Raw genomic sequence first — 12,812 nt, forward strand, 5'->3', positions numbered from 1 at the left:
TTAGTATTTTGATAAGCGTTTAATCAAATTTACAATAAACTTGGAAGCTTCCTATACAAATATGAAAAGTATCAGTGCGAATACATGCATATGAATAAAGCCCTGAACGATAATGTAATATGAGTAAGGGAGGTGGAACTGCATGAGGTGGGTGGTAAGAGTGAGAAACTGGGAGCTGACTAGGGCGAGTTGTACTTGGTATACTTGGAGATTGGAGATGGATGATATGGTTTGTGCGGTTTGAACTGGTTTGTAGAAGCAGAGTCTGTGACTGTCTCAGTTACTCCCAGTTGATATAGTGATGAGCATGACTGACTGGTGAACTTTTGGGGCGTGAAAGGAAGAGAATAGAAATTGGCTGTGTAAGGGGCTGAGAGTAGATGTGTAGGAGGACTCAGGAGGTCACTGGGATTGACTGTACACAGTTGAATTGTGCAGATGAGAAAACTGAATAACTTAGTGAACTGTGAGGATGTGCAGAGGGTGGGAGATAGCTGTGTGTGCAGAGCACCAAAACAAGTTGTGGTAAGTTGTAGAGCTGTGTAAAGGGGTTGGGGCTAGCAATTGTGAATTGTATTGTGTGTTTCAGAGGCCTGGAAGAAAATTACTGCCGAAATCCGGATGGCTCAGAAGCTCCTTGGTGTTTCACAACTCTCCCAGGAATGCGTGTGGCTTTTTGTTTCCAAATTAAACGATGTACTGATGATGTGGAGGTAGAAGGTGAGTCAAGAGCCATGATGCTACCAACATACTGTACTTCTGTAACATATTACTATGGAAACATCAGGCTGAAATGTGGCACAAAATATTCAAAAAGCAATTTTCAAAGCCTTTCTTTTTTTTTTTTGTCTATGGAATTGGGTAATTTGAAAACTACGGTAACCACTTTCTATACAGGTAAAACAATGTGCATACTTTTTATCCACACTCTTAGCAGTGGCATTCCTGTGGCAGGGGTCGGATAGGGGTTGCAAGCACAGACAGAGCTAGGCACCATTTATAGAACTGCACATAGCGACATCTAACTCAAGTTAGAACATAACATAAGCAGTGCCTCTGCTGGGCCAGACCAGAGGTCCATCATGCCCCGCAGTCCGCTCACACGGCGGCCCATCAGGTCCAGGACTTGTATAGTAATCCTTCTATCCCCTTTTCCTTCAGGAAATTATCTAATCCCTTCTTGAACCCCAATAGTGTACTCTGTCCTGTCACACCCTCCGGAAGCGCATGCCAGTAGGCATCAAAGACCACCAGTATTTTAGGCCACGCCCAAATTCCAGGCTTACTTTTTGGGTAGGCACAGGTGTAGATGCTTACATGGCACCTACCCAAAAATGATTTGTTTTAAATTGTTTTTTTAACGGTGCTGTTCAAATAAAAGTGCAAATTGAACCAATTAAAAAGTTAGGTTAGGCACCTAGATCAGCTAAGCACCTACCGGCAGGCAGAGCTCGTCATTCTGTGACGGAATACAACTGGCTTTCTGCTGTGTGAGAAAAAGGTCGTGTGGTGCTTTGATGAGATCTGTTCATTTTTACTTTTGGGTAGCAGAAACCAGTGTTGGGAATGGAGCCCAACTCCCCACCAGGTTGTGCAGAACTTTTGCCACTGAATCAATTGGGGTTGTCATTGAGTCAAGCTTTTCATTGTAACTACATAACAAAAAGAACAATTGTAAAATAATTTTTTTTATCATGTGGCGCTGTTTCCCTCCAGATTGTTACAACGGTTATGGAGAACTTTATAATGGCTACATCAGTAAGACGCGGAAGGGGATCACATGTCAGAAATGGTCAGAGCAGCTGCCTCATAAACCTCAGTAAGTGTCTAAACTGTACAGCAGACCTGGAATCCCAGTCTGTGAGACCAGAATACAAGTTCATCCTGAAGGGAGAGCAGGTACATCACATGCAGCCACTGTGCAAGCTTACCTTATCACACATATATGGGTGCCAATTTTGTCCTCGTTGTACCAATGTGTTCACCCCTAGGTATAATGCAGGTCCATTTAAAACTATACTGAAGCATACATTTATGGGCCACTTCAATTCTTGTCCACTAGTTTTACCGTTCTCCTTTCTCTGGAAAAGATCTGTTTGTATATTAATACTTTTCAAGTATTTAAATTTCTGCATCATATCTCCCCTTATCACCCCTTTCCTATAGGGCAGTCCTGCACAACATACAGCTCAAAATGGCTCTCACTGTGGCCCAGCTCTCACTCCGCTCTCCTGCTTTTCCCTCCCGCTGTTGCTTTCAAGGACCAAGTTAATTATGGCAGCCTGCAGAGCGAACCTATCGGGCTGCTGTTGGTCTCCGCACACGTTCCCTCTGCCGCGGTCCCGCCCCTGATGTCAGGGGAGGGGCGGGACCGTGGCAGAGGGAACGTGATTCGCCGGCCAATGGCAGCCTGCTAGGTTTGCCCTGCAAACTGCCGTAATTAGCTTAGCGGCAGACTGCGGAAGAAGACCTCTCTTGCTGGGTGCAGGAAGCCTCGGTGAGTTGCTGGATCTGGAGAGAGACAGAAAAGGACCTTGAGGAGGGGCAGGAAAATATACTTGAAGACAGGGAAAGACAGGGCAGATGCTGGACTAGGGGAGATAGAGAGGGGAAACACCCTGAACCAAGGAGAGAGAGATGCTAGACCCAGGGGAGGGGGAAGACAAGAGAATGAGAGAAACAGAAAGACCTGGATGGGAGGACTCTAAATGTTAGCAGAAGGAAGATAGAGATAGGGAGAAACCTGAAACAAAGGGGAGGCAGAAGAGAGGGGGAAGATGTTGGACTTAGTTGTGTATAGAGGGAAGAGAGAAAGACTGCAGAGAGGTGGAAAGATTCTGGACCAGGGAGGGAGAGAGAGAGAAACAGAGAAAGACTTGGAAGAAAGGAGAACAAATGCTGGGGGGGGGGGGGGGGTTTGTAAGCAGAAGAAAGAAAGAGAGAGAGAGGTTGGGACCAAAGGAGAAAGACAGGAGGCAGATGCTGGATTATGGGAGGTGCAGAAAGAAGAGACAGAAGGGGAGAGTCCCTGAGGAAGAACAGAGAGATGGAAGATCATAACAGAGGAGGGAGCGAGAGGGAGACCTGGAACAAAGGTGGTGGTAGGTACAAAGGAGAACTGACACTGGATCTGGGGAGGGAAAAGAGATAGAGACCTGGACCCAAAGGGGATGGGGCTGGATTATGAAAGAAATGTTGGATGCACAGTCAGAAGGAAGTCCAACCAGAAACTAATTAAATCACCAGACAACAAAGGTAGGAAAAATGACTTTATTATCAATTTAGTGATTGAAATGTGTCAATTTTGAGAATTTATATCTGCTGTGTGTATTGTGTGTATATGAAAAATGAAAGGAAAAAATTGCATTACAATTAGTAAAGGGGGCAGGGTCGGGGCAGAGCTTGGGTGGGTTTAGGGCAGAGTTTGGGAGGTCTGTGGTTGGGGGTACTTGTTGAAGTAGTTAAGAAACACTTCTGTAGGCAATCAGCTGCCATCAGTACCTCTCCTCTCCTGCCCTCTTCCCTACTGGCACCCCCTACTGGCATCTCAGGGCCTGTCTGGAAAGTCTCTGTGCGGAGTGTCACACAGGCGTGTGATGTCATCATGGCAATGTCCGTGCACTTCCGGGTGCCTCGAGCCGCGGCCGTCGCTATATTTTCCAACTTCGTATCAGCTCTGGATCATTTTCGAGTTGTGTATGCCTGCTATAGGGTATACATATTTAGGTCGTCCAGGTTCTTCTCATACATCTTTTGACACAAACCTCATGCCATTTGTGTCACCTTTCTCTGAACCAGTTCAAGTTTTTTTATATTCTTAGCAAGATATGGCCTATAAAACTGAACACAATACTCCAAACGAGGCCTCACTAATGACTTGTACAGGGACATCAACACCTCCTTTCTTCTGCTGGTTATACCTCTCTCTATACAAGTTGGCCAGTGATAAGAGGCGCCCAGGGTCGGTGGCACCCCTCTCCTACCCTCATTTCCACCCCTGTTCCTTCCCTGATCCCGCCTACCGAGCACGTCTCCCCCGTACCTCTAGTTGAAGTCGTTGCTTGCGGCGGTCAACAGCGTGCTCCTCGCGACCCCGTCAGCTCTCCCTCTGATGTCATTTCCTACGTGCGGCTCCCGGAAGTGACGTCAGCCTGAGAACCAACGGGGTTGCGAAGAGCATGTTGTTGACTGCCATGAACAACAACTTCAATACGAGGTTTGGGGGAAGGGAAGGAGGTGGGGGTGTAGAGGAGAGGAATGGGAAGAGTAGAGGAGGGGTGCCGGTGCCTCCACCAACATGGTGCCCGGGGCAGACTGCCCCCTCTACCCCCCCCCTTGGCCAAAGCCTTGTCACACTGCTTTGTCACCTTCAGATCCTCAGACACTAATACCCTAAGGTTCCTCTCTTTGTGCATGTCAGCCTCTCACCTCCCAGGTATATACTGTATATTTTTTTATTTCTTTGCATCTATAGTTTTCACTATTCAGCATATACTGGAAGTTTTACTTTTTTATTGCTCCAAGCACAATTTGTCCCTATGTGGACAGTTGATTATTCGAGATTGCTATCACAGATAACTTTAAGGGCTCCTTCTACTAAGGTGCGCTAGCGTTTTTAGCGCATGCATAAGATTAGCGCGCGCTAGCTGAAAAATTACCACCTGCTTAAAAGGAGGGGGTAGAGGGGTGACGTCATGGGGATGAGTGGTCGCTGAAAAGCACTGCTCCCGTCCTCACGAGCCCTGCCATTTTTCTTCCCCACTTGTACTCGGGAACCGAGTGCTCCGGAGGTACCGGGTGCCTAGTTTCGCCGGGGGACGTTTGTGCGGCACGATTTTATAGCGCTCATGGCCTCAAAACCGTCCCATCCCGCTGGTGATCGGGGCCGACTTCCGGAGCCCAAGATGGCGTCGGACGTGGCTCCCTCTAGCCCGACAGCATGTCCCGCACTGACTTCTGACCTCGTGGCGGAGGTCACAGCGGCGTGGAAGCGGCAATCGACAAAAAAATGCAGCAGTTCCTGGACAAAATCAATGCTGCACACGAAAGGCTGGATAGCTTGGGGCTCGAGCTGGATGAAGTTCAGCATCGGGTTAGCACTTTGGAGGACCGGGTGCAGCCTGTGGAGCTGGGATTTTCCCAGATGGCCAAGGAGCTGGCAGTCCTAACTCAGAAGGTGGATGACCTGGAAAATCGGGCTCGCCGGAGTAATCTGCGTATCGTCGGTCTCCTGGAGCATATCCTTGATGCGGAATTGCCTGGCTTCTTGGAAAGTTGGATCCCTCAATCACTAGCTTTGGATGCCCGCTTGGGAAAGTTCCGGGTGGAGAGGGCGCATCGCCTGGGGCCTCGGGGACCAGAGGGTTCCAGGCCTCGTGTGGTTATATTCAAGATCTTGAACTTTGCTCACAAGCCCTTCGAGCTGGCAAGGGTCTGCGCCACGAAAATAAAACTATCCTTTGTTTTTAGGACTATTCTACTGCAGTGGCAGCACGACGCCGGGAATTTACGCCTCTTTGCTCGGCTTTGTTTGCAAATAAAGTGAAGTTCACCCTGCTCTATCCGGCCAAATTGAGGATTCAGAAGGATGGATGCACACAGACTTTTGATTCTCCGGCCACCGCCCTACCTTTTGTCACAGCTTTGGGTATTGAGGTGGTCCCTCCGGCTGTGCACAGGAGGCAGCCGGATGTCGCGGTAGTGGCTGCTGGGACCCTGTAGGGTTCATACTTGGGTTTAGTGGTCTGTTGGGTTTGTTGGTTGCTTTGTTTGGGGGCTGAGTGAAGTGCTTTTGGGGAGGTTATTGTGTGGGTTTCCATGTGTGTCTGGCTGTGAGGTTTGGTGTGTGGGGATTGTTTAGGTATGTGGGTTTCCCATATTTGGTTTTGTTTAACAGGGGCGAGGATTAGGACGTCATGAGTGAAGTGGATTTGGGGGGAACTTGGGGGAGTTGGGGGGTGGATAGGGGGAGTTTCCCTCAGGGGGTGGGGTTGGGCTTGGGCTTGGGAGGGTATTGCACTCCAGTGTCGGGGGGTTTTGACTATGTTGGGCCAAGGAGAACTGTTTCTCTGGTGGTGGATCGGGGGGGTCTTATGTGGGCTGGACGTTTGACCCCTCTCTTCATTTTTGGGAGTTTGGTGATTGTTTTCTTTTGCTCTGACTATGGGTGATTCCACTCTGAAAGTGTGCTCCTGGAATGTGGCGGGTATAAACTCGCCGATAAAAAGGTCTAAGATACTACAAACTCTTAGGCAGAAGGGGATGCATGTGGCCTGTCTCCAGGAGATGCACCTGTCTGATGCTGAACATGAGAAACTGGGTAGGGGATGGGTTAAGGAGGTTTATTATTCTACGGGTACTACCCATAGTGCGGGGGTGGCCATTCTACTGAGTAAACACCTTCCCTATACAGTGCGTAGAGTGATTAAGGATCCTGGGGGGAGATATTTATTTCTTCATTTGGACATTCAGGGTCAAGAGATGATATTAGCCAATGTTTATGCCCCGAATGTGTTTAACTTGGATTTCTTTCAGCAGCTTGTGGGTCTGTGCGCCATCTTTCCGGATGTCCCCTTGATGCTTATGGGGGATTTTAATGCAGTCCTGGATCCTGATATGGATAGATTGGGAGGAGCCTCTCCTGTGGATTTCAGATCGGCTAGAGGGTTTGCTCAATTTTGTAGGGTTTTGGATCTTGTTGATGTGTGGCATTTATATCATCCTTTAGATAAGGATTTCACACACGTGGCACGTGCTCATCCCACCATGTCCAGATTAGATTATATCTTGGTTGTTTCTTCTTTTTATCATGGGTGACTAGAGCGGAAATTGATGTCCCTACTCTCTCTGATCATGTGTTAATTTGGGTGGAGGTTAGGGGTCTGCAATTCGGTGGTACGCCTGGTCCGTGGCGCTTTCCTCGCTATTTGTATTGGGATAAACATTTTCGGACACATATAGTTCAATGTTGGAAGCAATTTTTATTAGACAATGCTTCTTCAGCCTCCAACCCGGTTTTGCTGTGGGAGACTGCGAAAGCGGTTCTTCGTGGTGAAACCATAGCGTATGTGGCTGCACAATGCAAGGCTCAAGCGCGTGATCTTTTATATGTACACCAGAAGGTGGAGGCCTGTAAACGTCAGTGGATTGCTTCCGGTTCTCCGGGGGTCCATGATTCTCTTTTGGTGGCTCGGGTGGCCTTGCAGGTTAAGATTCATGAACACAGTCAACGGTCCCTTCATTCGTGCCTTTATCGGTTTTATAAATATGGTAATAGGTCTGGTAGACTGTTGGCTTGCTTGGTCCATCCATGGCAGGGTCCTCATTTCTGTAAAGGTCTTCTTCATGGGGGTGTTTTTGTCACTGACCGTGACCGCTTGACGGAGATTTTTTATGACCACTTTCGGGACTTTTATGCTAAACACCAGTCAGTCCCGGAAACTTTACATTCTTATTTTCGGGCTCTCCATCTGCCACGGTTCTCGGAGGACTCCACGCAGTTTCTGCATGAACCCATGCCTTGGAGATCAGCCAGGTGATTAAGAATTCGCCTTTGTCTAAGGCCCCTGGGCCTGATGGTCTCTCTTCCGAGTTTTATAAGATTTTGCAGGACCATGTGGTTCCGCATTTGGAGGCTTACTTTGCTCAGGTACTGTTGGATGGACATTTTCCGGCCCATGTGGTGTTGATCCCCAAATCGGCTATGAATCTTGCGTCGGTGGATTCTTATCGTCCTATTTCATTAATTAACTATGAGCTTAAATTGTTTGCAAAAATCTTAGCTATGCGTTTGTCTTTCCTCTTGCCTGAGGTTGTGCATCCGGATCAGGTCGGTTTCGTTCAGGGGCGGCAGGCGGTGTGGAACGTGCTTAAAGTTATGGCTGCTTTGGGACATAGTGTGACTTCTTCTATCCCGGCCCTCTTGATTAGTTTAGATGCCCGGAAAGCTTTTGATTGTGTCGATTGGGACTACTTGTTTTTGGCCTGGGTAACTTTGGGCTGGGGGGTCTATTTCTGGACATGGTGCGGATTCTCTATGTTAATCCTAGTGCGGCGGTGCTGGTCAATGGTGCTGTCTCTGCTGGGTTCCAGGTGGAGCGGGGCACCCGTCAGGGGTGTCCGCTCTCTCCTCTACTCTTTATTTTATCACTGGAGCCCTTGTTGTATCGCATTCGGACGGACGGCTCTATTTTGGGCCTTCCTATGTATCTTTTGTCTCCGCACAGAAACCACGCGGTAGACCCTTTAGTCTGGTGTTTTGATTTGTTCCTGGTTCTTTGTACTCAGATTGTGGTTTACTTCTTTGTATTCTTCTTTTCTTTTTTTTTTTTTTTTTTTAAATTTTATTTATTAAATTTTCAATTTTTACAATAATTGAATCTCAAGTAATATAATTAATTACTATATATCATTGTATCTATCATTAATACAACTTAATTTATAAACAGTATATAATATAAATTATATATAATCAAAAGTTATAAATCCCTCCCCATTTTACAATTAATGATTCTAAAAATTATACATATCCCACCCCATTCCTATATAAGTACTGTAATTGTGCTAAGAAGTCTAATCATTAGAATAATTAGTCAATGGTTGCCAAATTTTTTTGAAATTATGAAAATTCCCATGTTGTAATGCTAATACTTTTTCCATTTTGTAGATATGACAGACAGAGTTCCACCAGAACGTATAATTTAATTTGGTATAGTCTTTCCAATTTTGAGTGATTTGTTGCATGGCGACTCCTGTCAATATTAATAGCAGCTTATTATTGTTTACTGAGATCGGACTCTGAGTTCTCATTGCAGTTCCAAATAATACGGTGTCATATGAGAGTCCTACATGATTTTCTAGTAATTTGTTAATTTGGGGCCAAATCAGATTCCAAAAGGCATTTACACAGGGACAAAAAAAAATTAAGTGATCTAACGTCCCTATTTCTATTTTACAATGCCAGCATCTATTGGATCTAGTATTATCTATTTTTTGCAGGCGCGTAGGGGTCCATAACACTCTATGTAATAAAAACATCCATGTTTGACTCATAGATGCTGACTTTGTAGATCTTAGTCTCCAGGACCAAAATCGTGGCCATTGAGATGCAGAAATTGTCTGTCCAATCTCAATACTCCAAATATCCCTAAGACCAGTTTTCTTCTTTTTATTTAAAAATCCATATATCAATTTGTACCATTTTGCGGCTTGGTGTCCCAAGAAATCCGCCTGGGCTGTCGCTAGTGCTTGCTGCACTTTGTACCATCGGGACAGGCAGTCCCGCTGCTGCCCGACCCAGCCAGCTGAGAGGGTCCTTGGAGAAGGAGCCTTAAACACCGGAGAGCAGAGAGGGAGCCTGTCGCTAGTGCTTGCTGCACTTTGTACCATCGGGACAGGCAGTCCCGCTGCTGCCCGACCCAGCCAGCTGAGAGGGTCCTTGGAGAAGGAGCCTTAAACACCGGAGAGCAGAGAGGGAGCCTGTCGCTAGTGCTTGCTGCACTTTGTACCATCGGGACAGGCAGTCCCGCTGCTGCCCGACCCAGCCAGCTGAGAGGGTCCTTGGAGAAGGAGCCTTAAACACCGGAGAGCAGAGAGGGAGCCTGTCGCTAGTGCTTGCTGCACTTTGTACCATCGGGACAGGCAGTCCCGCTGCTGCCCGACCCAGCCAGCTGAGAGGGTCCTTGGAGAAGGAGCCTTAATCTTCGAACAGCCGCGGTACGCGGCCCGCGGTTGCGAGCCCCGGGTCGCGAGCTGAAGGGGCGTGGCTAAAGGGGCCTGCCCCTTTTGAGCCCCTTCGGAGCCTAAGAGGAGCAGGGAGCAGGACTACCGATTCTTCAGCATGGGTAAGAAGAAAGCTAAAGCAATACCATCTGCTGCAACAACAGGCCCGATGGATCGCCATCTTGTGGTTCCTATCTTGCCTCCTGTTGAGGAACAGGTAACTTTTAATATTCAAGCTGTCTCCTTATCCTCTGGGGAACCAACACCACCTCCTCAACCATCATATTCCTTACGGTTAGAAGAATCTCCTTCCCCTTTTAAGGAAGGAATAATTTCTTCTTCCCCTCAATCATTGTCAGTATCTGGTCTGGAGGTTTCAGGACCGTCCCTGGGGCAGGCTAAAGAACTAACCCCAGTGCAGATGAGTACTGGGCAAAGCTCGGATGCTCTCCCCAGGGATAAAGTGATTACTCTAAATGATGTTTGGCTTAGTATTAACAGAATAGAGTCATCTTTACAAAAAACCGTTTTGAATTTATGTCAATTTTCATCTGATGTAACTGTGAAAATTAAAGAACAAAATAATAAAATTGGAGAAACAGCTGTAAAGGTTGAAAAGTTAGATCAGGCAGTAGGTAATTTACAAGCTAGTGCTGTTTCTAATATAAAGGATAGTATGATGTTACATGCTAAATTAGAAAAAATGGAAAATGCTATTAGAGTTAAGAACCTTCGTTTGTTAAATTTTCCTACCACACATTACCTTTCTTCAATGGAACTCTTGAAAATGTATTTGAGGGAGATATTACATTATAACAAAGTGGAGACCTTTGAGGTCGATAATTTATATTACATTTCAAGAGATTCCAAAGAAAAGGTAGAGGAAGGTGGAATGGATAGAATAGTATCACCAGAGAGTTTGAATGTATCACAGTTTTTGGAGTCATCTAAAGACATAATTGAGAAACGAGCAACTCTTCTCGTGACCTTCAAGACAGAACTTGAGAAACAAGATATTTTGAAATTATATTTCCTGAAAAAGCAAGAGATGTTTTGTGGTCAACGGGTGATAATTTTCCCAGATGTCTCTAGACAAACCCAGTTTAAGAGGAAACAGTTCCTTCAGCTAAAGCCTAAGGTTTTGGCAGTCGGAGCTACTTTCTTCTTAAAATTTCCATGTAAATGCCTGATATCATATGGAAATGATAAATATGTGTTTTTTGACCCAGCCCAGGTGGAAGATTTTATCAAAGAGAAACCTTTGCTGAAAGTTTAATTCCTTATATTCAGTTTATTTTTGGAGGATGATGTATAATATATATAATAGCCATTTGCCTGTTCCTAGATAGTAGATAGAAAGATTTGCTTTGATGTTTTATTTTGTACTGGCGATCAGTTTTAATGTGGACTAGGACATGGTTGATTTAGTTTCCTTATATTATGTTAATTCTCGTTAGGGAATTTACATTTGTATTTTTTGTGTTCATTCATGCATGTTTGTTACAAAGTTAATGTAATGAATAATCAAATAAATAAAGGGAAAAAAAAAAAAAAAAGAAATCCGCCTGGAAACATAAAACCGGCAGACTATATTGAGTATTAAGATTTTTCCATTCAGAGAACCCTACCTGAATGGCCTGCTTCAATTGCATCCATTTAAAATATTGTGTTTTATTTAAGCCAAATTTATTTTGCAATTGTGAAAAACTAAGCAGTGAACCGTCTGAAATGACATCATTTAATGTTCGTATTCCTGCACTTATCCATTGTTTCCAGACGATCTTAAATCCGCCAATTTTGATCCTGGAGTTTACCCAAATAGATTGATTTAATGTAATGTAATGTAATTTATTTCTTATATACCGCTAAATTCCGTTAGGATTCTAAGCGGTTTACAGAAAATAGACAATAGGGTGCATTAAAATTATAAGTAAGATAGGTACTTAGAAATTCCCTTACTGTCCCGAAGGCTCACAATCTAACTAAAGTACCTGGGAAAATGACAATTAGTAGAGTAATGAAGAAATAAAAATAGAGACAGATGAGAAAAATAAGAAAATAAACATTCTAATAAGACTACAATGATCTAAAGGACTTTGAAAGGTTGAAAAGAGGGGAGATAGGAAATAGAAGCAGAAGGGAGAACCGTTGAAACTATAGAATTCTGGGGAAATTTAAATGAAATTTAAATAATAAAATAAAAACAAAAACAAGTGGCAAAACAATGAATGAGATTTAAAATATATCATAAACTAAAAAGAAAGTGAAAAATAAAAAACAAAAACAGTCAAGACTGAAGTCCAGCTTGAAATGACTTCACTGCTTTGGCTGCCAAACTTCTCCAGATGTCATCCGATCCTTGTCAGCAAACCGGAAGCCCCAAATCCAGTGTCTCTTAGTGATTTACTAATTGGATCTGGTGATAGGTTATTAATATATCTTAATGTTTTCCAAGTGTCTATTAAAATTCTGTTATCTTTGTATTTTCTAGGCATTGTTATACTAATTAAATGATCTAAATGTAATGGGAACAGGAGCCGCCATTCTAAATATAGCCAATCTGGTACATTCTCCATGAGATCTGGGAGGATCCAATACATACCCTGTCTTAGAATATAGGCTTGATGGTACCTATAAAAATTTGGAAAATTTACCCCTCCCTCCACAATTGGTCTTTGTAAAGATACTAAAGCTATTCTGGGTCTTTTCCCAAACCAAACAAATTTTGTAATAATATTGTTTAATTTTTTATAAAAGGACCCCTGAAAAAATATTGGTATCATACTCATTTGATAACAAACCACAGGCAATATCATCATTTTAATTGTTTGAACTCTTCCCCACCATGAAAGATGTAAAGGATTCCATTGTTCACACATTTCTGTAATTTTTTTCAATAAAAGTTTTTCATTTTCTTTGACTGTATCATCAATTGTATTTTTATCATAATTCCTAAATATTTTAAACCTTCCTCTTTCCAAATAAATGAATATGAATCAAATAATCCTTTGGTACAATGAACATTAATAGGAAGAATTTCTGATTTACTCCAATTAATTTTATATCCAGAAAATTTTCCAAATTCCTCTAGA

At 44.1% G+C, this 12,812-nt stretch overlaps 1 protein-coding gene across 2 annotated transcripts in view; it reads left to right on the forward strand.

Moving 5' to 3' along the window:
* MST1 (macrophage stimulating 1) overlaps positions 1-12,812 on the forward strand; it is a 155,371-nt gene that overhangs the window by 71,773 nt on the left and 70,786 nt on the right. For both annotated transcript variants that reach the window (XM_033926395.1, XM_033926396.1), the window contains exons 9-10: positions 590-720; positions 1,717-1,819. In XM_033926395.1, the coding sequence (XP_033782286.1) occupies positions 590-720; positions 1,717-1,819 (234 nt within the window). The remainder of the gene's footprint in view (positions 1-589; positions 721-1,716; positions 1,820-12,812) is intronic.

The sequence above is a fragment of the Geotrypetes seraphini genome, chromosome 17 (genome assembly GCF_902459505.1).
Source record: "Geotrypetes seraphini chromosome 17, aGeoSer1.1, whole genome shotgun sequence".
NCBI lineage: Eukaryota > Metazoa > Chordata > Amphibia > Gymnophiona > Dermophiidae > Geotrypetes > Geotrypetes seraphini.